At 41.6% G+C, this 27,523-nt stretch overlaps 1 protein-coding gene across 50 annotated transcripts in view; it reads right to left on the bottom strand.

Annotated features, from left to right (window-relative positions):
• SOX5 (SRY-box transcription factor 5) overlaps positions 1-27,523 on the bottom strand; it is a 732,238-nt gene that overhangs the window by 292,226 nt on the left and 412,489 nt on the right. For 7 of the 50 annotated variants that reach the window (XR_010466374.1, XM_065031222.1, XM_065031243.1 and 4 more), the window contains exons 1-2: positions 8,040-8,058; positions 7,435-7,532 (exon numbers count right to left, since the gene is read on the bottom strand). The exons of 35 other annotated variants lie outside the window; for them this stretch is intronic. Coding sequence is in view for 14 of the 15 variants with exons in the window: in XM_065031222.1 (XP_064887294.1) it covers positions 7,435-7,532; positions 8,040-8,048 (107 nt within the window). In the remaining variant the exon portion in view is untranslated. Of the gene's footprint in view, positions 1-7,434; positions 7,625-8,039; positions 8,124-27,523 lie in introns of those variants that run through there. 8 more of the 50 variants (XM_065031252.1, XM_065031276.1, XM_065031561.1 and 5 more) reach the window with 6 other exon arrangements.

Raw genomic sequence — 27,523 nt, 5'->3', positions numbered from 1 at the left:
AGAACCACTAACATTTTCCTTACTTTTGGTTTTATGGTCTATGTATTGAGCTGGCAATGGCACGTAACTCCAGCTTATAATCAGATACATTATCTTTGCCCATGCTCAACCTGTGAGATGAAACACAGGGCATCTTCTCAGTCCCACATTCTTAAAAAAATAATTTAAAAAAAGAAAAAAAAAAAATCAAGAAAATGACAGTCTCGGCACCAAAGAAACCAAGAGCAGGACAAACTATATGGGTTTCTCTTTACATAAACTACATTCCTTGGTCTTCTTTCATTAGAGCTACAAAGTTCATGAAGAACATTAGATGTAGACAATGGTTGTAAATATGCAAGAATAGCACATACCCATGCGCACACAGAGTTTCTCACCACTAAAAAGAACTGTGATTATTCAGACAAGAAAATTAAATTTCTATTCACTCTGCTTATATTTTTGTCCCCAAAAGTAATAAAATTATGTTAAGATTAGTAAGACAAAAACAACTACATAGTAGTAAGACTGTAATACAACCACACAGGAAAATTAGCACTAAGGTAACATTTTATGATATATTTTGATCAAATAGCAATGCAGACACCCACACCCTAGGGAAAAAATAAAACCACAAACACAAAGCAAAAAAACTACGCACAATGAAGATAGACTATATGAACTTAAGAAAACACAAAAGCAGAAGTACATGGCAAAACAAAATAACAAAATTATTATAGATCCCAAAGAGCAGTTGCCAATACGAATTTCCATACTTGATCTTTCGGGGGGGGGGGGGGATAGGGGGGGAGTATAAAAAGGAAATGTGGAATATCAAACATAAATTTTAAAAATAGCAAATATAATTACAATTTGAGAACTGAGAAATGTTACCTGATCATTCCCACAATACTTTTAAGGGAAATAAGGTCAAAGCCATTCCAAACTTTCAAAACGAGCCCAAAGGTTTCTCTGATTTTCACTTCAATTCTCAGAGTTCTACAAGTCAAATCTAATCGTGTTGAAATTTATTTTTTTTCTTAAACAAGGTGACAAAAGGCCAAGTTGTAGAGAAGTTCCATGCCAGATCAAAAATAGGGGGCAGGAAAACGTTTGCAGATTTCTTTCAAAACAAAACAAACAAACAAGCCCCCCAATACCATAGGCAGCACCTCTACCGCTCCTGAATTTCACATTAACATCTAATGATTCAAGCAAACCACGTCTTTCTGTTTTCCTTCTCTGTTTAAAAAATTTAAATTTAAAAAAAAGAGAGAGATAAATAGCTTCTCTGAATTACCACTGCGCATCTCACAATTTCCATTCACTCCTTACACTCTTTTCAAGTACCACGGCCCCCACAAAGCAGCGCTCACCAAAATTCTTCCAAAACCTTTTCCAAATTCGCTCTCTCCCGGCAACTACCGCGCGGCAGAACTTCACACTGTCACAAGGACATGTGGGCTCGGGAACAACTTTGAGACTCCTGGCTTCTCAGGCTGGCGAAGGCTGGGCTGGGCGCTGAGGTGCCAAGCGGCGTCTCTGGAGCAGAGGCCGGGGGGCCTGGGGCCAGGCCTGGCCCGGGGTGAGGCACAAGCCCCTTGGAGCGAGTCAGCCCCCTGGCACAGTGTGGGAGACGCAGGCCGGGCGTCAGACCGCAGGCAAGCCTCGTAACCCTCAGCAAAGGCGTGGGTGAAAACTTTATGGCCGCTGACAGCGGCGGGGTTTCGGCGGGGGGTCCGCGGGAGGAGGTGGGAAAGGTACAAAAAGCCGTAAATCCCCGTCAGGTACAGCACACCGCAATCGCTCGCCCGCCGCCCAAAGCCGAACGCTTGAGAGGAAAACGCAACCCACTTCAAAAGTTCAAGAAGTTCTGGTTTAGGTAATACCGTAAGGTGGCAAAATTTGCTTAATTTGCGGCGCAGCTTTTAACATGCTCAAATACAGCATAATTTTAACTTTCATAGGAAGTCCAGGAGACTTTGCACGTTTTCTACGTTAAAAATCCACAGATATTTTAAAAGGGAAAAGCGCTTTGCTTCTAAGGATGCTAGTTGTTAAACAAACTCCTTGCCATCAGCAGAGACACACTCCAGCTATTGATTAATTGCTGTGAACGCTGCTTTTCTCTTGCCTACAGTAGCAAAATTCACAGGCATTGAATATTTCCAATGTGTACAACATGACAACATGTTTCTCCCCCTTCCACTTACAAGTTAATTATGCTATAACCAGGCCTAAGCAAGAAATGAATAAATTAAAAAAACAAAAAACAAGAGGACATCAATCTGATTTCTGCAAGATGAAGGCAGAGGTATTTGACATGCAAACATGCAGGTATCCTATTCAACATTAAGGAGTTTTTTTTAAGTATAGTATGAAAAACATGCAAAGAAACTATAAATCTACCTTGGGAGGAGATACTATTTTTCCTGTATAAATATAGTAAAAGTGTATTTCATATAGCTACAGATATATTACATTACACAGACACGTACGCCTATCCTATCAGGGAGCTTCACATTTAAGTAACTCATCTATATGGCTCCTAAATGATAAAGCCATAAATGCTTGTTAAAAGCTTCCTGAGAAGTAGTAAATATTTTGTAAACTAGTTATATATTTAAGATATCTGGACAGCAAGAGAAGGGAAAACAATTCCTCTCCCATCTAAAGGTACCAATCAAACACACTATGCACATAAACATCGCAAGATGCTTGGTGGGAGAGCGTGTGTATGTGTTTGTGTGTGTTTTAATTAACTCCTTGAATGCATATGATGAGCCAGCCACCCAGAATTAGTAATGCCAAACTCCCGATTTGATTCAAATGCAATGAATACAACAGTTGAATTATGCGGGCTGGTGTGTCACTCATCAGCTCTCTCATTTGAGCTTCTGCCTTCCGTGTCTAGTTCACAATTTCAGCAACTGGTAAATTATTGAGATGTTCATTAAAATCCGTAATCTGTAACAGTCAACTTCTTCCTCCCTAAGCATAAGCACAACAAATGAAATTAGCACATGCAGGACATTAATGAGTAGTCTGCAAACGCATTAATTCCTTCAGCCTTATCTCAGAGAAATAAAATCATGTTAATTTTCACCACTGCAAAAAAAAAAAAATCTGAAACTTTTAAGTGCCATTGTATTTATTCTTCAGATTCCATATCCCTAAACTCACAAGTGTAAGCAATAATTCTCAAAACATCTCAGTGGAAAGTAAAAGCTATTCGGCCCGATATTAAAGAAATCCCATTGTTTTCCTTTAAATGAAGGAATAATCACTCTTACTTCTACAGGTAGATTTTAGGAGAGCGGGACGTCATTCTGAGCAAGCCAGTTAATAGAAAGTTATTATTCTTTCTCCAAAATTCTCAGCAAACGCAGCAGCAGAAGAAAGCTTTTAGGGTAACTTTAGCTAAGAAAAGCACTTAGGAATACGCAAAGTTTCCTTTTAGGAAAATGATTTCTCCATTTGACAGTGTTGGTACGACCCCAAAATAAATTCAGTGGGAGTCTGAAATGACTCGTGCAGTGCAGCAGTGAAGCAGCTAAGTATATTTTTTTCCTCACAGCAGAGGCTTGCTTTACATCTTTGAGCTTCTCCTTTGTACAAGCGAGTCGCTAGAACAAGAGAATGTTTCGAGTACACAGAACTGGTGACTATCAATGTTAAACTTGTTCTACTGTTGCCATCCCCGTGCTCCCATCCATGCCTTTTGTCTTTTCTAGCTCTTCCCTTTTTCCTATGGAAGCACTAACCCACCCTTCTTGCTTCCACAAACACTGCATACCTCTTTACCTGGAATTGGGATGTTAAAAATTAGGAAAAAAAAAAAAAAGAGAAATAGAAATAGAAAGGATGGCACTCTGTCTGGACGCCCAGCGTAGCCTGCCTCATAGTCTACAGAGAAATGTAAATATGCAGTAATTAATTTAGGTTTAAGAACATTCCATACACTAGGGACGTTGTTAAGCAGTCACTTTATCTATTTTTCATTTATCAGATTTTATTAAGACATTAAAACTTTATGTTGGGCATTTCTGAGATTTTATCATTCTGTAAATTTCACAGCTGTCGTGATGATGCAGTATCTCTACATTTTTACTCAATTAAGTAAACTTTCTATTGTGGCCACACTTGTTATATTAAAGTATAATGACACCTCTGTTAAAAAAAAAAAAAAAAAAAAAAACACACACACAAAAAGCTAAACAACAAGTGAATTATTCTTTTCGAGACCTTTAAAGCCAATTCAGAGTGCCACAGGTACATCACAAAGTACATCCCAGAAGTTATCCTTTCCCTGTGTAACAAATGGAGCAGATTACAGTTATAATTTCTCGCTACAACCTTTCTGCAAACATCATCCTCCTCAGCGTACACATTCTGATGCTCCTCTCAATCAAGCAGCTGAACCGCCACAAACAGAAATAGACGTGCAAGTAACTTCTCACTCAAGGACGAAAACCCTCTCATTTTTTGTATGGTAATTAATTATACTTGCTAATTCACAAAACCTACTGCAATTTACTAGTCATGCTGAATGAATTAATGAATGTTTATTCGTCTGACACCGAGGATCATTTTCATTCCAAGCGTGTATTGCGAGTGCCCCGGTAATGGCCACAGGCACATAAGACAAGTCCCCTTGATTCCGATCCCTTCAGTTGGGGTGACTGAAAGTTTCTGAGCAGTTTACCAGGATACACTGAACCATCACGGGAGAGACGACACGGAGAGATGAATAACCTCCCGCGATACATACAGACACTCTGGGATATGAACTGCGAACAACTTCGCTTTATAAATCTTTACCTCCTTGTAATTTGCTGTTCAAGTTTAAGATAGTGGGAGATGGAAAGTAATAGCAAAACTGAAGTCGGTCAGGCAGATACGATGTGCTGGATCCCAGCGACTACAGAAATGTGCTCCAAGAACTGTGTTTACTGAGAATCTCAGAAAATAGTCTGCCACAATCATCTAAAAACCAAACAATCATCTGTGCATTGTGTGCATATACACATGCAAACTCTGTGAGCATGTGTGTGTCTGAGGGTCTGTGCATCTGCATGTCAGAGAAAGCGTGTCCTCATGGCTGGTTTCTGATAAAAACACATGTTACATGGACAGTATCGACTCCATGTATGTGTGTGTAACTATAATCAAACACACACAATGTAAACAAATGGTAATGATTAACAGAGATATTGGTTTGTATTACAAATTTCAACTGCAGAGGGAAAATTGTAAAAAAAAATTAAAAATCATACATCCTGAGGTTCATTTTTATTGCTTTCCTTTTCTACTGCTTGCTATTATCTGCATAGCAAAACGAGAGCAGCGTATTGATTATTTAACTAGAATGTTTACAAGAGTAAAGATGGGATCTCTGAAAATGAAAGGTATGTCTAGAGGAGGGGGGTTGGGGAGAAAAGGAGTAGAGAAGCTCCTTCTATTTGTAAGGAATATGTTTTCTCCCAAATCATTTGTTTATATATTAAATTTGTATAAATATATATTCAGAAGGCAGAGAAACTTCAGATTAAAAAAGTCCCCCAATGGGAAAATGAAAGGACTTCATTTTGCCTCACAGAATTTACAAGTATTCTGTTGATCACAAAGTTCAAACAATAGTCGAAATAGGTTGCTTATAAATTTCCATCTATAATCTCAGTGAAGGATATGAAATATTTCAATGTATTAATTGTATGAACAAGGCAAATGCATGATCACAATGCTAGATCAGATTCGACACCAGAAACAGGAACCTTTTCCTCAGGTAGTTGAACTAAGTTAATACAATGCACATGAACAAAACCGATTTCGTTCTATTATTGTAATGATAACAAACCAAAGAAAAACTTCAAGTATTCCAAGTAAGTATGGAAAATTAATTGCATTAAAGACGACCTTGGAGCAGTGCAACCATGCCAATTCTACTTTCTAGTAAGGAAGTGTTCTAGTTGCACAGTGAGGATTGAAAGCGTTAAAATACTTCTTTTCTGCATTTCCCAATTTTATTTTTCTCCGATCTTTCAATTCAAGTGTTCTTTCCTGTCCTTTCTCTGCATGTGTGTTCCTCAGCCCACTTAAAATGTTTTTATCTTGCCTTCTTTTCTATGCCTTTACTATCAAATTCAGTAGGTTTCAACGATGAACAGCTTGACTTAGCATATTTTTAACCAGCTGGTCTAGCACCTAGCTTGTATTGCATAGTCAGATACAACCAAATGTTTATACAGGAGGTAGCTTTCACGAAGATGAGAAAAACCTAAGTAACGCGCATCCTGGCGTTCTTTTATTTACCGCTTAGAAATGAAAGTTTGGGCTGCTTATTGCAGCCGCACAAGGGACTATTAATAACCTTTCAAAATGAAGCTGGAGGGAAGGGACGCCGGATCATCAATGGATGTGTGTACCAGTGCCTGAGAAAATGCTTCAAAACCTCTTAGGAGCGCCAGATCGGATGAAACAAGGACTAAACTCCCGGAGGTCACAAGCCGTCGCCAGTGACAGCAAAAACTTAATTCCAGGAAGGGATGGCTCCTGCTTCGGGCCGGGGGAGACGGGTGCGCCTACGTCATACCCAAACCCCACTCTTGACACTCTGTGAGAGAGGTGACGGCCAAAACTTGGAGGCAGGAGTTTCACTCTTTTTCTTGTGGTTTTTCTTTTTTTTTTTGTCTCCCTTCTCAAGCAGAAGGATGTTCTCCCGACTGAGGGCCGGGATGTTAACTTGCCTAAAAATAATCGCTCCTACTAGATCAACAAAAGGTCATGTGCTCGGCGGAGCGCCTTCCCAAGTTTGACGGGAGGGTGAGGTGAAGTTGAACCCCCCGCCTCACCCGCCACCCGGGCATCCTCAGCCGCTCGGGGAGTCCCCGTGGCAGGGGCGGGGAGGCGCTGTCGAAGGCACCTCGCTCGGTGAGCCCCGGCGGGCCGGTTCGGGTTAGGAGAGAGCGGGCTGGGAGGGCGGGCACCGGCAGCTTCCGAGGCAGCGGAACAAAGCTGCGCGCCGGGGGCGCACCCGCCGGGGCGGCACCGCCGGGGCGGCCGGGCGAGGGGCTCGGAGGCGCTCGCCGGGCTCCCCTGCCCCGCCCCCACCCCGCGCCCGGCGAGCTGACACGCCGGTTGAATAGCCAAGGTAACGCTCGGGGGGCGGGAGGGGGACGGGGACACCGAGGGGGGGGAGCATCTCCCCGGCCTGCTGCCAAGCGCAGAGTTGCGCGCCCGTCCCCGTGTGTCCGTGTGCCAGCCTGCACGGCGGGCAGCCGATCCGCGCACACGCGCGCAAACACGCGTGCTCATATAAATTAAAAAAAAAAAAAAATACAACAACAAACAAAACACAAAACAAAAAAAAAAGGGGGGGGGGAAGATACCACCACCACCACCCCCCCCCCCAAACGCAAAAGGCAGCGGCCCCCCCGCCCCAACAACTCGACTCACCTTTCAAACTCCTGAGGTAAATCAGGGTCAGTTAGCATGCTGGAAAAGCACAATTTCCCTTTGTCACAGCAGCCACCTATGGTCGCCTCCAACTGAACCTGTCAAGTGAGTCCAAACCTTCTAAACCGATTGATTTTCTCTCTCTCCCTCTCCCTCCCTCCCTCCCTCTCCCTCCCTCCCGGCTCGCTCGCTCTGAGCGAGGACTCCTTGACCAGTCTCTTAAAGGGGCAGCGCGCCTCGCAGCAGGCTGCTCGCACAGCTCCCCCCACAGCGGCTGCCGGGCGCTGGGCAACCTCGGGGTGCCCGTCCTTGCCTTTTAATTCTGCTCGCCCGCCGCCGCGGAACGGGAAAAGTCAACTCGCTCGATGTCCTAAAACCCGCGGGGGGCGGGGGGGTGGGATAAATAGGGGGGAGGAGGAGAGGGAAAAAAAAAAAAAGAGCCCGACAATCCACCTAACCCGGCAAACCAGGAGCAAATCCCCTGCGCTGAGGAAGATCAGTGGAGAAAGAAGATAAAACAAGAGCAGACTGATTAAATTGAAACAGTTATCAACTCTCTTGGAGTTGAAATAGGGGAGAAAAGATTAGACACATAAAAATGTTACCAAAGGCATTTGTGCTCCGAAGAGTTTTCATTCCTTTCTCTCCCCCCCTCCCTCTCCACTCTCTCGCTTTCTCTCTCCCTCTTTCTCTCTCTTTGGGGAGGGGAAAAAAAAAAAAACACACACAAAAAAAAACCAACCACCCCGCACAACAATCAGGCATTGTTCTGAGGGAAGAAAAGCAACTTTGACAGATTGAAATATAGCAGAGGCCCCTTCAAGGAAACCTGTAAACAACTTGTCACTCACTCTGTCGGTCTCACTGTTAGCTCTTGCTTTCCACAAAGTGCTGCGAACCGTCCTGGCAACAAAACCAAAGTTTCCTCAGCTCCAAACTCCATCAAACAGCCCTGTTGTGTGCAAGGGAAAAGGTAGCCACATGCCAAAACAGCGGGCGCGCACACACACTCTCACAAACAACAACAAAAATAAACTTTCCGTTCCTCTGCTAGGGCTTTTCTTGTTTTCTTTTTACTCCCCCCCCTCCTCCTTTATCTTATTCCCCCCACACACTTTGGGCGAGCAAGAGGAGTCCCCTCTGTGGATGACTCTAATTTCCCCTGATAACACGGTGGACGCAGCACGGCTGCGGAGTCCTTGGGCCGGCTGGCGGTGCGCAGCGCAGCCTCCGCGCCACTTCCACTTCTCTAGACACCAGGTAACGGGCTTCGGACACGGGGGGACGGAGGCTTGGGCAGCCTCCCTGGGGCCAGCCCTGCATCCCCAGCCCGCATCCCGCTCCGACGGGGAAGGCTGCACCGCCCCGGCGGGAAAAGGGGGGGCAGCGGCCGGGAGAACGCCGCGGGGAAATTCCCCTCCGAGCCCCGGGGATTAGCCGGGGGCTACTCTGGAAGCGGAGCGCACAATGGCTCGATAGTCTGCACGGCCCGTGTCCAGCCTGGCACTGAGCTCCCAGTAACGAGGGGAAGGGAAAGGAGAAAAAAAAAAAACCAAAAAACAACCCAAAAACTGTTTCCCTGTTCTTTAGCACACACATGCACACACACCCACACACAAACACATATCTATACTCCATTCTTTCCAGTTCCCCAGCCCTGATTCCTTTTTTCTTTTTCTTCCCCCCCCCCCTTTAATTTGCAGCTGGACAACATTAAGGGCCTTTAAAAACCATGAGGTTTTGACCCCACAACAGTTTGATTAGGTCCACTGCCTCCTCTCTTCCCCTCTTATCCCCACCTCCCAGTGACACAGAGAAAGCAAGTTTACTTTTTGAAATACACATATTCACACAGAGTGGCCATAAAATGTTCAACATTTCCATGCCCACTAGCTTAAGAAAATTCTAAATAGAAAATACGATTATTTTTATTAATATCCAACAGCTACGCTGTTTAATTTGCTCCTTACTCCCTTTCAATGCGTATGTTATAAACCAGCCAGCTCACAGAGGGGCTAGTCCAGTGTTGGCATAAAGGCATCATCAGGTAGAAGTCTGGGCTGATCTTCAAATCACAAGTAGCAAACCCACTTGTAACTTCTGCACATCATTCCCAAAGAACATTCGACCACTCACGAAGCAAAACGCTGAAGCAAAGTTTGCAAAGGCGCCTTCATCGCAGTTCATAAAAGCGGATCCGTGAAGGCTGTCTCCAGTCTGCCTTACGCCACCGCGGTGCTCGGAGCAGAGTCACGTACAATCTGTCAACTTCTGGCACGAGGTGGATCTAATGGCTCCTCACTGTGGGGCAGGGTAAACCGACTTCCTTCAGTAGCCCCTAGCAAATAATATTTTCCACAGAGGTCCATTCATAGGAGGCTGACAAACCTAGTTAATATGTACAGGGATTTTTCATTTGTTATTTAGTAGCTAGCCCTTTCAGGACTGCTATGAAGTAGACATTGAAAGGGCAGCAGATGATTAAAAAGAACAATTCCAAATACTTTCTCTTTCATCTGAGGGTCTCAAACCATATGAAGTCTCACATTACTCCTCTGCAGGTAATAAATATAATTAGGGCTGATTCCAAAACTTTATTTGTATTGAAAAGTATCTCACTCTGCAGGGGCTCCATTTAAATCAGCAAATCTCTGTGTGGAGTAGGAGGCTACTTAGTAGGAGAATTTGGCCTCAAATAAGGAAACTGAGATGCAGACAGGCTTAGTATCCTGCCCAAGTTGACAGAGTTAGCCAACTCCAGCAAAAGGATGAGAAACAAAGATCTCGTGACACTCATGGTCGACAACAGTCCTTAAGTTGCTGAAACAAGTTGTATGTTTTAGCTTCCCCCCCAAAAAGCATTATTTTTACATCTAATGTTTGGTTAAATCATAGTTCATTGCTGTATTCATATTTGTGAGACCCCTTTTTTCAATCTTTTATTTTCCCTTGATGCGCCATTGCCTCTCCATAAATGCTGTTTCTTCTCTGCCACTTTTTGATTTGCCTCCCATATTTCCTCACACTTGGCCTCAGGAGATATTTGCAGAGAGAAACTACTCAGAAGACCCAACTGGAAGAAAATTAGGAAGACCTTATATTCAAAAAAATTTCAACAGATATGGCCAAAAAGGACTACCATATTTTAACTTCATGTTAGCTACACTCAGCTGTCTAACCTCATATCTTTTTCTCAAGTTGGCTCCACTCCACAACTGTCCTTCTTCTACCACATCCTTCCCTCATCTGTTCACATGTATTTACCTCTTCCTATGTAATTTCCTATTTGAGCTTCTTCAAGGCAATGATCACATACTCCTCCAGAATGGTATTTTGCCTAGCACAATGCAGCTCCCTTGAGTTGCTGGCTCTCAGCTAATATGATTATAAACCTGAACAATCACCATTAACATCAGGAATTATGGAACAGGACACCAGCCTTACAAGGACATGTACGAAGAACCATAATAAAAAGTATGTGTGTGGGGGGAAAGGCAAGTAAATGTTCAGGGGAGAAAACAGAAATAACTGAGCAAGAGGGAGAGATGAGGAGAGGAAACAGAAGAAAGGAAGAAGAAATCATTCCCCTCAGTGCTTCTGATGTGAACCTTTCTTTTCCTTACCCTAATTTATATTTACTCTCACCCCAACTGATGTTGTGCTCAGGTACCTACTCCTCCCTTCCTGGTTTCCTTCATCTTACGTTTTCTGCAACTACTGATTTCATTCTCCAAGCTGAATGGGGGGGGGAGGAACAGAGTTGGGTCTAAAAAGGAGGGAAAAAAGTTACTGTTACTATTGTATTAATATTGTATTGTATCACTGTATTGTTATTATTGGCTCAGTCTATTGATTAGACTATTGATAAAATTGTGTTCTCACAGTAAGTTCATCTGCAATTGCAAGAGGGAGAAAGAGCAAATTAAACAAATGGTTTGAGGGTACCTCTGAAACCCTTCTACAAATCATATCCTATTAACTTGAAGGCTTGCTTTTTTGAAATTGCCAGGACATATTACAAAGGCTGCTATCATATCAGAAAGTGGAAAAACTAAGGAACTGGGATAAATAACCACTGACTGAGAAAGAAGAAAATGTAATACGCAACTGTCCAGTTTTTAACATAGGAATTTTTATCTTGTCCTGAAACTTTTGACTAGTAATAGGAAGCTCTGATGCCACTATTTACTGACAGGGACGTAATTACAAAACCCACTGACAATGTCCATGTTCAGTTCTCTCAATTCTCTTTTCAAACTGAGAATTCAGGATATAAATTCAAATATCTTCAACTGATGAGAAAAATGAAACAGCCCCCGCTGCTCTCCAGCAGTTCAGTGCATCTGCATTTCTGTTGCTTTGCTTCCTTAAAGGGGTGCCCAAAACAAACAAGTCCAGGTAAAAGAGGACAATTTGGATTGAACTAAACAAAAGAACACTCTGATTTTCATTTGAGTGAGGGGAAAGCTCTTATCTGATTTTTTGTGCTTAACTGAAGTTTTTTGTTGCTATTGTGGTTCTCCGTTCAAGAGATGAAACAAAAATTATCCACCCAGCTCAAGTTAGAAATACCAGAACTCTGAAATATTGCATAGACAGAATCCACAGGTCTCTATACAAGCATATTAGCAGAAGGAAAACCTCAAACTAAACTTTTTTTCTTTCAAATCACCAAATGATAGCACTTTAGCCTAGTGCCTTTTGCAGATGCTGAAATACAGTAAGTAAAGGAAGTGATGGGAAAAAAAAAAAAGAAAGAGCTTTTTGGGTTTTGTTGTTTCCACTGTATGTTGTAATAATAGAGACCTACAAAGTCCAAGGAAATGTAAGATGTTCCACAGAATGATTTACTGGAAAATTCTCACAGAAAATATGCAAAACTCTGAAGATCCTAAATGGATTTTCTTTTTTAGGCACACATCCAAAACAACTGCATTATTAAGAACAAATCTGTAAGATTTCTAAGAAAGGGTGTTTTGGAACAGGTTAGGAGAGAGTGGAGGGACAATAGAGTGGGGTTGATGCTTTTACTATTAAGAATATCTCGCAAATAATGAGTGCTTCAGAGTATGGAAATGTTTAGCTACAATGCAGTTTGGATCATATGCTTAGGAACAGATTTTTCCTTTCAGTGTGCATGCCTAGCTGCCATTTCCATTAATGGGAATTAAGTACATGTGTCAAGAGAAGAAGTTAACTCTTAGAAATATAACTAATCTATGCTTTTTTTAAAGAATGTAAATGCCACATCAGGCATGTTCGGTGTTGGCAAAACTGGGTGCTGAATATAGTATAGCAAAATCTGAGAAGGAGAAGGCGGTCTGGAGGGCTGAAATTTCTGCGCTATTTAGAGTTTTTCAATTTACTGAATTTATTCAAGGAAAAGTAAAATCATCTCATTTGCGAGTGGGAAGCCCTCATTTATCAGTTATTTGCTTGCGACTTCAGCAGGGGCCTACCATCTGCAACCCTCCCTGTAAAAGAGAACCAACACTACCCTCGGGAAGAAATCTGAACCTTCATGTAAAATTTGAATTCAAACTTCCCTCAGGGTCACTAAATATTACAATAAAGTTCCTAATCATTTTTTTAAAAGGAGGTTGGCACTTTCTGATCCTGCCAACTCTGCATCAGCCAGGGTAAAAGAACCTCAAAATTAATACAGATGTAAACTATTTTTTTGTTTGTTTTTTAATAAAATTAGTAGATGTAAACATATTTGAAGTTAAATTAATTACACTTATATTTTGGCAAAAAAGTAACTTCTAATTGTGAAAACGGGAAAAATTAGAGAGACGACGCACTCCTGATTTTGTGTCATCACCCCTCCCCAGTTCCTTTATTTTGGGTACAGCTTGTTTTGTTATTTCTCTATATTGTTGGTTAGCTACATGGTCCCCTTAATGTCTGTCTTAGTAGCCTTGGTCTGCACAGAAGCAGCTTGAAAAGAAAAATTAAAAAAAGAACAGGACAGCTTAAAAAAAATAGTCACAAAACCAGAGAGCATACCCATGGATAGGAATTGTGCTTCAAATTATTTAAGAAGCTAAACTGGATTTTTAATTTATGGTTTCTCGTTAAGGTTCTGAACGTAAAGCGTTACTAAAATAAGAACCTGTTGTTTGAAGTCTTTCTTTTTTTTTAAACTACGTTCTTTTTTCAGCGCAGTTATTTAGCCAAGAACGTCCCGTCCCGACCGAAGCCTACAGCCTCACCTTACCCCTAGTCTAGGTTCCCTACTTCCACCCTGGTCAGGACGATCCTCTCTGAGTGACAGGCCTGTTTCTTGTCAGTGCCCATCCATTCTTCAGCCTCTTAAATGACAACGCCAGCAGAAACGTTCCTCCTCGGTGTCATTTCCAATGACTGCTATGAACATGTAAATGCCTGCCACAATATACCCAATGATGACCCCAACTCATTTCATACAGATAACCAACTCCCACCACAGGGAAATTGCTCCCTTTGCCCTCAGTGCGTGTGCGGAGGAGTGGCTGGCAGAAATTCAGTCTCTTTCGAATAGGCAACCTAAATTTTATAGCCAAACATGAGCTTCTGAACCTAAGCATCCTAACAGCACAACTTTGATCTGTTTGTAAAACTAGATACCAATTGTTGAGCATGACTCCAATCGCACTGAAACTGAGATCTTTCTGCTTAACCCACTGGGCCTTTCTGTGTGGCTCTCAATATAATTCTTGCAGGTTTTATCACCACATTCTCAGCACTTCCCCAATAACAATTCTGTCTCTGTTTTTTAACTCTTCCACCGAACGGGGTGAGAGCAATCACATTTTGTATTTCTAAACCAACTGCTTTTTCCACTTTATAGTCTGCTCTTCCTAACCTGTGCACGAAGGATGGTGGGTTTAAAACAGACTGGCTTCTATTGGTTGTCTGATGTAAAACAAGCATCATGCAATTATAACAAAAGCGCACGGGCATCCTGGAATAATCCACACCACCTAGTCCTATGTGCTTTGTGAAGGCATTCCAGCCTTCCGCTTCTGGTCCTGAGGTTTGCTCTGGTGTTTGTCACCAAAATTCTCCACGTCCACAGGTACGTCTCCTGTCCACTTCTCTGCACTAGAAGGCGCTGCCTTTTAGTGCCATTATGCTGGTTTGTTACACTTTTAGCACAGGGAGAGCAGCCACTCTCGGCTCACCAGCCTGAGCTCTTTTGCAGGAGGCATTATACAAACACATACAGCTCAATTCACGGTTGCCCTCCATTTCATATATACTCCATTGGATTAGAGGAAAAGTGAGAATATAAAGCACTCCCAAATATTATTTCCATTTTCTATTTACTTCTTACTGAAAGAACAGTGAAGAATTAGGTCTTTTGTAAGAAATATCCTCTATCTAAATCAGTTTACAGTTTAGATTGCAATTAGACAAAGAACACAAAAAGGTAACATCTGAACACTCTGCAAATTGCTTATCTGCTTTATTCCGTTTTAGTCTGTATGATCATAAGAATTCATGTAACCGCTATCTAGTAAGTGTTTCAAAACTGCAGATGCTAAAATGCATGGTTTGTAAATTCAGAACATATTCGTAAATATATTCCCTTTCTACTCTACCACACACAAGTTCCCTACATGACATATACAGTCTGTGATAAGATTAGTACAAATTAGTGTTTATTAAATGCACTCTACTGATATTTAACTTGTTATACATGTCACTGGGAAGATCAAACTGTAAATTAAGCAATGATTCTAATGATGTTAAATGCATCTCTGTAAGGGAAGGAGTTATTAAACACGTTGCTATCTTACACCTTGCACACTGAAACAGCAGCCAATGAGTATGTAGAGTTATGTTTCATTTATAAAGTTACAAAAGCATACCATACCCATTCATCTATTTTCACTATGCTCTGATGCAGTTTTATGAGTGATTTTTCCACTTTTGAGCAAAAGCAAAACTAATGTCGTTTGGTTCTGTCGAAGCAAAAAGCTGAACTCCTGCTTCCAACACACAGACTCCAATTCAGCCACAACCACAGAGAAATAAACATACAAGCAGGGTATAAAACAGACTGATGGCTTGTTGTTACTGCTATTTCTATGGAGGTTTAACTCTTGCTTCTTGCGTCTCATTACACGGAACAGCTAGAAGCTAGAAACATTGCTGGGGTAGCATGCTGAAGGCCCCTGGGAATGCTTCTACACCTTGTACGGGGAAAAACTGAAAAAAAATACTGCTACAGTATTTTGAAGCATAAGTGTAGGAAAATCAGAATATCTGGGGACACTCTTCAAAAGCCTTAATGCAATCCAGATACAGGGATGACTACCTTCTACTACCAATTAGCTTGTAAGCAAGACTGATCTTCAACAGTTGTCACTGAGGTATATTCAGAATATAAAATAATCAGAAAGAGAATATAGAAAAACACAGCCAACAACAGAACAAAACTAGTGAGACCACTGGTTTGAGACAAACATTCATTAAGATTAAAACACAAGGAAGTTTCTCAGGAATGTTTATCAAAGAAAACTTACGTCATAAATTTTTCTCTCCCTGGAGCAGGTCCAAAACTTTGTGTCTCTTCTCTTGCCATGCAACATTGTACCAAATCCAGACCGCGCATTTGGTCACCCGCTTTCCCCCTTAAATAACACTTTCTGTTTCTGATGTGGCTTTTGTTTTGTTTTACAAAGTTTTATTTCTCTTTCTTTGTTGATGCATTTTCCTTTTGTCATTATTTCAGAGTTGTGTAAAAGTAATTAGTGACAGGATGCCAAAGACTGAACCTCAAAAGCAACCTAAATATTTTGATTCACCAAGAATGCAGTCCATAATTTACAAGGTGCCTGACCCCTGTCCAATAAATAAAATAAAATAAATTAGATAACTTCTGCATGTTAACAGCCTGAGGCATACACAGAAGAACCTCAAAATGCGGAAACAGTGAATGTTACCACATCTGATATCAAAGATATTCTTTTGACACTTCTTCCAAGAAACACAGCCACATTTTTACATACCTTTTTAGCATTTGACCCCCCAATGATCAAGCTTGTCAACCATCTCTCCTGGTATTTGCATGTAGCCACTACCCTTTCTTGACTGTAATGTGGTTCAAAATCTGAGCACAGATTTCACATGTGAGAATGTCACAGGTGAAACCTGTTTTTCTAATGAATTCTGAGCTAGCAACAGAATGGCAGCAGGTGTCTCCAGAAGTGCAAATTGAGTGGAAAATAAAAGGAGACAGAGACACCTACCTTTTTTTTGTTGTTGTTGTTTTACTAACTTGCCATATATTTCTCAGAGGCTTCCAATACTTCTGTCAAAGTTAAAACCTGCTGTATGCAGGCAGGACAGGCCTTTGGCACAAAAGCAACTGTGCAGAGCTTTGTGACCACAATCTCTAAAAAGATCATAGCTCTTAGAGTGATTCGTGGGCCATGATACATAGGGCCGCTAAAAAACACCCATGACGTTACCAGGGATATGTGTTTAATTGCATGAAAGACCATAATTTCCAATTCATTAATACATACATGCGAAATGCCACCTACAACACTCTGACTTTGGATACCCCTGTTGTAGTTTTCCTGCACAAACACTGATAATACACATTTAGTTTTGCCTTTTGTCCCTCAGAGGACTAATTCTTGAAAATAATCCTACCACTTTTCTAATAGCCCCTTGTGAAGGTCTTTTTCAAAAAACTTTCTTTAAAGTGTTCCCTCCGCCCCCACCTAATTATTGTCTTTCACTATTTGTTGACAAGTGCAAGCAATTACAATTAGACATCATTTTTCTTTACAAAAGCAATGCTGATGGATAGCTATAGTATCACAATGCTCATCTATATGTCTCCTAATTTTACTACTTATTACTATTTCAACCAATTTATCAAGTAAGGAAAGAAAATTGATTAGACTAATTCTCAGCATAAATTCTACTGTTCAATTAAAGGGAAGCAGAAAAATTGCTTTCTCCAACCCTACAGGTTAGAAGCCAAAATTAAAGGAAAGACTACATATTAAGTTAGCAGCCTTATTTGAGCTCACCATCAATTTCCAGTGGCACATTTTGATATGTCTAACTTTACCTGGTACTCTGTCATTTGATGGGTTTAGCACCTCCTTTTCCTTCGCTTTTTTTCTTTGACAGTAGTTAATCCTTAATACTGAGAAAGAATGGCTACAGGTTAGATGTCCTTCTTAAGTCTTCTATGATAGAATAAGACAAGGAAATAATTCTGTTTCTCAGCAAAACCCTTATCCTTCCTACCTATTATACTGTTTAAAATACTGAAGAAAAAATCCTTAACTATTATTCTGTGTTACAGTGCTGAGGGAAAAATTACTTACAAACTTGATGTGGACAGCATTTTAGAAAACATCTGAATTTACTCCTTGCAGTTTCAGCAGACCAACCCATCCTCAAGACGCTATGCTTGATTTGGTTTGGGTTCTCTTGCATTTCTAGCTAGCAATAATCATGATATCCTACAATTTTAAGTCACCCCTATTCCAACAGCACACTTCCTTTCCTAGTACTGTGTACTGGGGTGTACAAGCTAAGTCTTCACACAACTTGGAACCAATTCCATCACCTTAACTTGGTAAACCTTCAGGGGTTGATAACTTTCACCATACGCTGACTTGCCGTGGCAGCCTATAAAATCAGAGCCTGTCTTTTTCAAGTAAGTATGAAATGGTATCAGCTCTCTAAAGCTGAGGGAACTGTATCTTCCTGCATCAGGTAACTGGGACACGGATTTTGCAAGATTAAGCCACCACGTAAGATGGTTGGGCTAGCCCATATGAGGAGAAATACATTATATTTTAGTAATGATCCAATGGTCTGTATTTACTCCAGGCACCAGTACAGGTTAAGGGCTGACATGCTGGAAAGCAGCACTGAAGAGAAGGACTTGGGAGTTCTGGTTGACAACAGGTTGACCATGAGTCAACAATGTGCCCTTGTGGCCAAGAAGGCCAATGGTGTCCTGGGGTGCATTAAGAAAAGTGTGACCAGCAGGTCGAGGGAGGTTTTCCTCCCCCTCTACTCTGCCCTGGTGAGGCTGCATCTGGAGTACTGTATCCAGTTCTGGGCTCCCCAGTTTAAGAAGGACAAGGAATTACTGGAGAGAGTCCAGTGGAGAGCTATGAAGATGATTAGGGGCCTAGAGCATCTTTCTTATGAAGAGAGACAGAGAGCTGGGTCTGTTCAGCCTGGAGAAGAGAAGGCTAAGATGGGATCTTACCAATGTTTATAAATATCCCAAGGGTGGATGTTGAGAGGATGGGACCAGACTCCTTTCAGTGGTGCCCAACAACAGGATGAGGGGCAACAGGCACAGACTGAAGCACAGGAGGTTCCATCTGAATATGAGGAGAAACTTCTTTACTTTGAGGGTGCCAGAGCACTGGAACAGGCTGCCCAGGTTGTGGAGTCTCCTTCTCTGGAGACATTCAAAACCTGCCTGGACACACTCCTGCGAGATCTGCTCTGGTGAACCTGCTTTAGCAGGTGGGTTGAACTAGATGATCTCCAGAGGTCCCCTCCGCCCCAACCACTCTGTTATTCTGTGAGTCTGTATTTACAAATCTGACTGCAGAGTTTTGTGTGACTGTTCTGCAAAGGCTGCACTGTCTTCATAGGCGGGAGAGAAAGCATGTGGAAAATAAGACGGAAAAGTTTCAACATTAACCAAAACCTGTCAGGTTACTTTTTAATTTTTAAAAATATGTATTTTTTATAAACCTTACAAAACATTTTCTTGCATTAGAATCTTAGCTGCTTTCACTATTGGTAAATATACACGGTCTCCCTGCCATTCTTTCTGATATCCATACAGGACCTGTAACATGACCTATCCCCAAAATAAGGGATATTCAATGAAAAATTCTTAGTACTGTATTTTTAAAGGTTACGCACAAAATCTGGGTACCACAGTTGTTGTTCATATGTGAACATTCAGTTTTTAACATAACACAGAGAGTATACTGTATGGGGAGGACCACAGTGAGCAAAACCTCTTAGAAACAATCTGTTGGGCTATTCAGATGTGCAGGTTAATGAACACCAGCAATAACAGAAAGGAGGCTCACCCCAGCTACACAGGGAGTACAAAGGCAACAAGCCCATTACATATGCTTAACTGGATCCCAGATCCTGTGGACAGTGAATCCCAACCATCTGTGTTGCAGTAGCCTGACTGCACATAGTCACTCTTTGCACAAACCAGGTGCACCTGTCTACAATATTCAGATATTCGGCATCAGTTGCTGAAGAGTCGGGGGTTGCTGAGCTGTTGCTGGCTGCCCAAAAATCTAAATGATCACTGCACAAAGCAATGAGGCAGTAGATTATCACTGCGAGCCATAGCACTTTGCCCAGTTCTTTACAGTTTGGTTGTCTAGAGCAGTTTTCGGACTTACCATGTTCACTGAGTCAGCTACGATACAGAAGATCCCTGTAAGCAACATGTGCAGGTCTCGTGGCATCATTCCCATACCGGTGAGTAAAAGTTTCCTCACATTTAGACGACAGACAATTCTTACTTCTGGTGATCTAAAATACATCTACAATATTTGAGGTCTTCTCCCTTTATTCATGGGTAACGACATAAGCGTCATTGTTTTTTCAGTGTTTAAACACAAAGAGCTGAATGAGAGAAGTATTCAGAAAGCATTCAGTTTGCGTACTGTCATCTATTTCAAACACCAAAAAAATACAAACCTAACAAAAATCATTAAAAGATAAGTGTGAAGTGCCTTTATGAGCACAAAGAATCTATAAAGCTGTCACTAGGTGGGTCCATAGCAATGGATTACACTTGGAGAGATGTTATAAGCAAAACATTAATGCTTAAAAGAGATGCAATACAGACCAAAAGAGAGTCTGAAAATGGGAAAACAAAGTGGGAAAGATTCTTCCCTCCAGCAAAAGCAAAGGGCTCAGGGGCTGTATGATGCACTGGCTGCTCACCCTTGTAGATGCTTTTGTTAGGAAGAATACGATTTGAATTATAACAGAAGTTATTTGTATTCTCTGGTAAACATGACCATATGCTCACATAAAAGTCGTATTTCTCCTTTCTGCAGGGGTAAGGTTCAGGATGAAGGAAGGTATTTTTACAGACCCAAATCTCTGCATATTCAAGCTAAAGGAAGAATATTCCTAATTCATCCTTCGAAGTATTTCTTTGGGGCAGTGAGTGGAAAGTGTAATTTCTTAAATTACTTTCTTCTTGAACTGTCATAAAAGTAGGGTGTAGGTTCCAGGTAGAAAACCCATTATTTTTGGTCTGGTCACATTTATTTAGATCTGGCCAAACTTCAGCCAAGTAGGAAACGGGCTCAGTGTAGCCACCATGACAGCAAGGAAGGAATAACAGTTATTTTCTCATTTCTGCCTAGCAGAAGCTCCTATCAGAATACAAAGATGATGGAAGACGTGGGTGGATTATTTGGTTCCAGCTGGCTCCACATCACACAGTAAGGAAATGCCACGATCTTTGACAGGTTCGTATTAGCAAAAATCAAGCAAAAGATTATGGGAAAGCTTCCCATTCCATTATCAAATAATTTGGGGGAGGGAGAAGGATGGGAGACTAGCAGTTTTTCTTTCTGAGCTCTCAGGAACTGTCTATTTCTATGACCCTTTTAGTGTTGAAAGTATTGTCTGAAATAAAGACTAATCTCAAAGGATGTGAAAGCAAACCTATTGTTAGATTATTCAGAAAACGTAAAGCAGGAAGTAATGAACCATTTTCATCTGGTGGAGTTGCTACGCAGCAGGTCTAACCTACAGACTAGTGATAGGTGTCAGGGCCTGGGGGGCACTGAGAGCCTGACTGCCCCTGCCCACCCCCTTGGTGCCCCCTTCCCCACCCTCCTGCTCTTGGCGGGGGTGGTGGGACAGGTCCTGGCTCTCAGGCCCTGCCTGAGTGGCCTGGGGTAGCCCCCATAGCTCCTGGTCTCCAGGGAGCTGCCAGCCCCTGTTGGCAGCCTGGTGATAGGCCCTACAACATCACCCACTCATGATACAACCAACAACCTAATGCCAGTAACAAAACCTACCCAAAACCTCCAGTACCTAAACCAAACAGAAATTGGTATCACAAGCACCTTCCCTATGGAGGCAAGAGCGGGAAAACACTGTTCCTACATAAATGCACTGCTCCCAGTGACACACAAAAGTTTATACAGTGTATAGAATTAGGTGCCTTACACACTACGCAGAGACTGATTCGTGGCGGTCAATAAGGAGGTAGTGAGATCCACAATCTGACAGTATTTTCCATGTTTTGATCTTACCAGGCCATTGCTTTCAGGAGAGGAGAAGGTACCACCCAGTTCCTCTGAACAGCACCAGAAGAGGAAGAAGGGAGGGCAATGCCCACAGCTCTCGCGCTTTGATCACAATCACACAAAATGTAAGGGATTGCAAGGGACCTCAAAAGATCACCTAGTCCAATCCCCCTGCCGGAGCAGGAACACCCAGATGAGGTTACACAGGAATGTGTCCAGGAGGGTTTTGAATGTCTCCAGAGAAGGAGACTCCACAACTCCCTGGGCAGCCTGTTCCAGTGCTCTGGCACCCTCACTGAGAAGAAGTTTCTTCTCATATTTAAGTGGAACCTCTTGTGTTCCAGTTTGAACCCATTACCCCTTGTCCTGTCATTGTTTGTCACCGAGAAGAGCCTGGCTCCATCCTCGTGACATTCACCCTTTATATATTTATAAACATTAATGAGGTCACCCCTCAGTCTCCTCTAAAGAGACCCAGCTCCCTCAGCCTTTCCTCATATGGGAGATGCTCCACTCCCTTCATCATCTTTGTTGCCCTAATGGGAAGGTTAAGTACTATGATGACAATCCGCTAGCATGGCTGGTAAGGTAGCAAACCAAGATGATGGTTCTCCAGCTTCTGGACCATCTTCTATGGCCTCTTCCTTCATTTTACATTAAATGGCCATGGACGAAGTATTAAAATTGTTTCATAACGTACCTCATTAAGCTAGGAGAGAAATCTCTTTCTGCATCCAAATTGGTCTTTTATACTTTCTGGCCAGTTTGAACAATTTCATTAAGAACATTGCAGATCTCAGCCGATCACAGATTCTCCAGGTTGGGCCACTCACCTCAAAAGCAGGAAACATGCATCTGACCCTACTTTGGCGAGAGGAGACACAGAGCAACATTTAATTTGTGGATCTGAAGACATCTCTGAGGTGCTACACCATTCATTTCCGTCAAGATAGCAGCACTTCTGAGTCCACTTTAAGTGAAGGACCTCAAGCAATTGGGAATTTTCAGCACAATCAGGGTAGACAGAAGCTAAGAAGAGGTTCTTGGATCACAAGACTTCATTTAAGCACTTAGGCTCTGTCACTGTTCACTTTAAACACTTGCAGATACGAGCCTAAGTGAAGCTCCAATTGAAGAGAACAAGATATTCCCTACATAAAGAAAGTAAATGTGGTTGGAATAAAACTCCCAGACAGAAAACAGACTGGAAATACATGCAAACTTAAGAGCACGTACCTTGGTATTTAGCAATCCCTTGCAATTAGTATCTTTGTTTCCTAAAAACACACTTGTTATAACTTTAATATCTGCTCAAAGCCATACAGATGTTCAAGGAGTGGCAACAGTTAATTTTTGTCAAGTATTTCTGTCAAACCACACTAGGATATATGCAGAACTCGCCACATGGTTCTTTCAGTACAACACACTCAGCCAACACAACATAAGACAGCAGCACTATGGTATGAGCTAAGTACTATTGTATTATCAGGACACTCAAATGAACACTCTAAAGACACTCAGTAATACCTGAGCAATTTCAACTACAAAATTAACCCTTTTTGATTTCAACATGTACCACCAAAAATACATATCCTGTAATTTCTACATACAGAAAATGTAACTGAGGCAAAGATGAGCAGCCTAATAGTTTGAACAAGTGCTGTAGGGTAGGAATTCCACCATTCATAATGCCAGTGCTGGTCCAGCTTCTTTCAGATTGTCAAGGTCTTGTCAACTCTAGCACTAAGTATCTCAGCTCTGAAAAAAGCATCTGTTTTGTGGGGCTTCCAAGAGAATCACTTAATGGTTTTGTTTGTTTTGGGGGTTTTTTACAGCACTTTCAAAATACAGACTATTGAATAAGTGCACAGAATATCTAAAAACTGACAATGGATCCGGAGTTTTCCTTTGGTGATACAATTGTCTCAACAGCCACAATTTCTCTCATCAAGAGACTTTGTTTTCTCTGAATCACTGCTAGTATGTTATTAACTTCTCTAATACACGGCAGGGATTTGCAGAAACCAAGACGAAAGTTCAGAAGAGAGGTGGATCTCACCGGGGCTATATTCTGCAGCTTCCTCGGGAGTCATCTCATCAATCATCCATTACTAAAAAGGCAGAGACGGTGCAAGGCAATGGAATACTACTTATTGGATGACCTGGAAGTATCACAAACACTAATTTGAGGAAAACTCAGTGTTTTCTCTTACTTAGTTTGCATTCTTTTGGATTTATGGCTGTTCTGAAGAGATGAGGCTAACAGTGGTAGACATGGTAGCTGACATGCTGTTTGGGTGTGGTATTTGGATTTTGGTCAACGGAGGATTTTGCTTCACATGAACATCAAATATCCATGAGCAATGTTGATAAACCAGAAAAACCTGTGTTGCAAATCTGATCTATTTCATGTCAATAATGCTGAAAAAAAAAGGCCTCTTATCTCACATTGTATACTATGTGCTTCCAATTAAGCCTGACAAGAGAAAAGCAGGGAAGAAGGCAAAAAGACCAACAAAACTCAGAACTTTTTAAGTTCTTCAAAAAGGTTCTGTTCAAACAGCAGATCAAAGTATAGTCTGGTTCTTATTTTATCCTAAGTTGGCTTATCCATCCACCATAAGGACTTCTTTAATTCCTGTAAAACAACTGTGTGTTCAGGAGAGTATCTATTCTGAAAATGTTTCTATTCATAAAAACGGTCTTACTGAGTTCTAGCTCTCCAGTATGTTTGCAACTAAATGTGAGATATACTGGCTGACAGATAAAAGATGTCTTTTTCAAGCGCCCGTCCTGAACACTCAGTAAGGGATCATAAAATCAATCTGGTTACCTAGTGGCTCATCCAGCAACAATAGGAATAGATGATTCATTCGCTGTCAACATGTGGACATCTCCATTGCCTTCGCTGCCTTCAGTGGGGCCGTGCAATTTAGGTGGCCTTGTGGAGGAGCCACATTCAGACGCCTACTCCTGATGCACAAAACAAAGGAGGTTTCATACCACTATTCTCTGAAGCTGCTGCTCGTACAGTGTGGAACAGAGGTCGGCAACCTTCCAACGTTGATGTGCCAGATTGTAATTTTCTTTCCCAAATTAGAATTTAAGAATGCTGGCGGGAACTTTGCAGGATCAAACAGACGCTGCCTCTCAAAGAGGCAACACGCTGCCAATCAGCTGATTGGCAGTATCTTGCCTCTGTGTGAGGCAGGGGCTCGGGGCTCCCAGGGAATTTGGATCTCAGGAGGAGCCAGTGCCTCTCACAGATACTTCCTGCACTAGCCTTCCTGTGTGCCACTCTAAATTTGCCCTATGGTATTGATGCCATAAGTGGCCAGTTCCTAACTTCTACCCTAAAAATGCATCCAGAATTCAAAGCCATAGCCCAGCTTGGGCACCGATTCTAGCACAGAGGCAAAGGACCAAAAGGAAATAGCATTTAACACTCCCTGAAGCTTGCAAAGTCATGGGAAAGAATACAAACTTCCTCAGTGGTGTAAGTTTATTTTTAACTCTGAGTTTCTGTCCTGGGGTACATGGGCAATTCCAGTGCCCTGACAAACACTTTAGAGAAAAATTCACTTAGAATAATGATATGTGCCCTTGCACTAGCTTCAAATTCACATATCTCTTTCACTTTCAGTATTTTCCAAACATTTTTAACTAGTCAGAGAGTAAATACACATAAATGCAACACACTGGTTAGGGTAGAATAGATAACTGCAAGCAAATCTGTACATTTTAAAATGAAAAATACTTGAGAAAACAAACAGTAATTTTCTGAGGTTTTTTGGCAAGGCACTTAACATGAGCTTAACTGAGACACGAAGACTATAATCTCTACTTTTTCTTCCAAAAACTGGAAAAGAGGACAAGAGCCTTCCCACCTCTTTCAGCTCGAGTGAGTTGCTGTCATGTTTTGCAGCCATACAAATTGTGTGCTGCCATCAGCCACAACGAAGGGATATGAGTGTGGAACGATGCTCTCCTCAATTCTACACTTTCCAGCCAAACTGAGTAGTGGTGCAATTGATAGAGCTGCCACTGTGTTCTCTTTAGGGCATTTAAGAGCGGTGCTGGCTGCTTCCCATCTTCCTACTTGTTTTTCCGTGCAGGCTGTAGTTCACGATCTTCCTCTGGGAACAGCAGTGGCTTCAACTTCTGTGCCACTGGCAGCACTTCACTGGCTTTTGTTCAGTAAATAGCCTAATTCTGCTGAGTTGGGAGCAGCTGAGACTGTTTGTGATATATTGTCCTAGCATGAAGCACACTGTCACCTGGCAGAATGATTGACTAGAGTCTGCAGCTTGGCAGAATAGCGTTCTGCAGTTAGTTTGGCATTTCTTTATTAAGTTCAGGTTAGATTCACTTAAGGAATGCACTTGCCAGCTATGCCATGTTTTTGACTTTATATCCATCATGATGATTAATGGTCTATTTACAAAGATATTCATAACGAAATTCTTACCTTCTTTTCCCAGCCTACCATAAAACACACCTATCACTGTATTCTATTGAAGCAAGCCAAATTCCATTAGAAACATTTTCAGACATCAGCATAGGATCTTTCATAATCTACACAAGTCCAAAACCTTCTAAAACATGAGTGCATATTTTCAGGAATTTACATTGTTAAAAAATGACACATATTATCCAAAAATAGTCTTCACATTTTTGCTTTTCACCCTCTTCTCTTTGCCTCTACATTCCTTTAATTCAGCGAGCCATCTAAGAATATAAGAAATTTTGACCATCTGCTTCTATTCCTATGCAATGATCAGAGCAGAACTGTTATAATGGTAGCGCTTGGGAACCTCAGCCACCAGTGGATGGTGGTTGCTACATAAACACAGAGAAAATAATAGTTCCTTCCCCAGGCATTTTGCGATTTATGAAACAGAGGCAGAAGTTAGACTGGAGTGATATGGAAGCAATGAAATACTTCTGCTCAAGATTATTATGCACTGGTCTGACAGAGACTCATCAAGTTTTTCTAGATATTAAGACAAACTATAATCCAGTCACAGTTTCAACAACTTCATACACCACATTGTCAAGTTTTGCAGACTACCACTGTTTTGTGGTTTACTGCTTAGGAATGGCTCAACTGTACCACGTCACCTTCTGCAGTAATGGACTTCCATCCAGGGCTGTCACTGCTACTTTGAAAGCTGAGAGTACAGACTGAAAGACACAGCTGTGCTATGAAGCAGTTATGAAGAAGTTATTAATCCCTACAAGCATATAAATCACCATGGCCAAATGCAGTATGGTTTCTCTAGTATATTTTACTCCCCCTCTGAAATATGAATTCCTCTTGCTCAACCTCCCTTATGATATCCATAGATTTTTTTTTTTTTCTTAAGTATCTAGTGCCAGATTCTCAAAAATGCCTCAAAATGTAACTAGGAAATCACTCCATAGTATTCAAAACTACAGAAGTAGTGCTTAAGCACCTTTGAAAATCCCGGCTGACATTTTGATGAACCTCGTAGTGTCTAAACATCTTACGCACTAACCCATCATGCTAAAAAATTTCCTCAAAGGTTCCTCTGCTTCCCATACACAGCTCAGTGCTCTGTGACAATAATAAACTCTTTCTTCCTGGGTTAAATCTGGTAGCAGCCAAGTTTTCCCTTTAAGTATTTAATTAATCTTACTGCCAAAGTATTCTTCTTGAAACCTTGATAAAGAGCCACTTAGCACTCAGAATTAAAATTTATGGGAAAGAAAGCTTGGATGGGATTTGTCTCACCTAACACTACAAATCTTCAGCATAGCTGTTAATATCTGAGCTAGGC

Source organism: Columba livia, chromosome 1 (genome assembly GCF_036013475.1).
Source record: "Columba livia isolate bColLiv1 breed racing homer chromosome 1, bColLiv1.pat.W.v2, whole genome shotgun sequence".
Taxonomy (NCBI): Eukaryota; Metazoa; Chordata; class Aves; order Columbiformes; family Columbidae; genus Columba; species Columba livia.
This window is presented reverse-complemented; position numbering and strand designations above follow the sequence as displayed.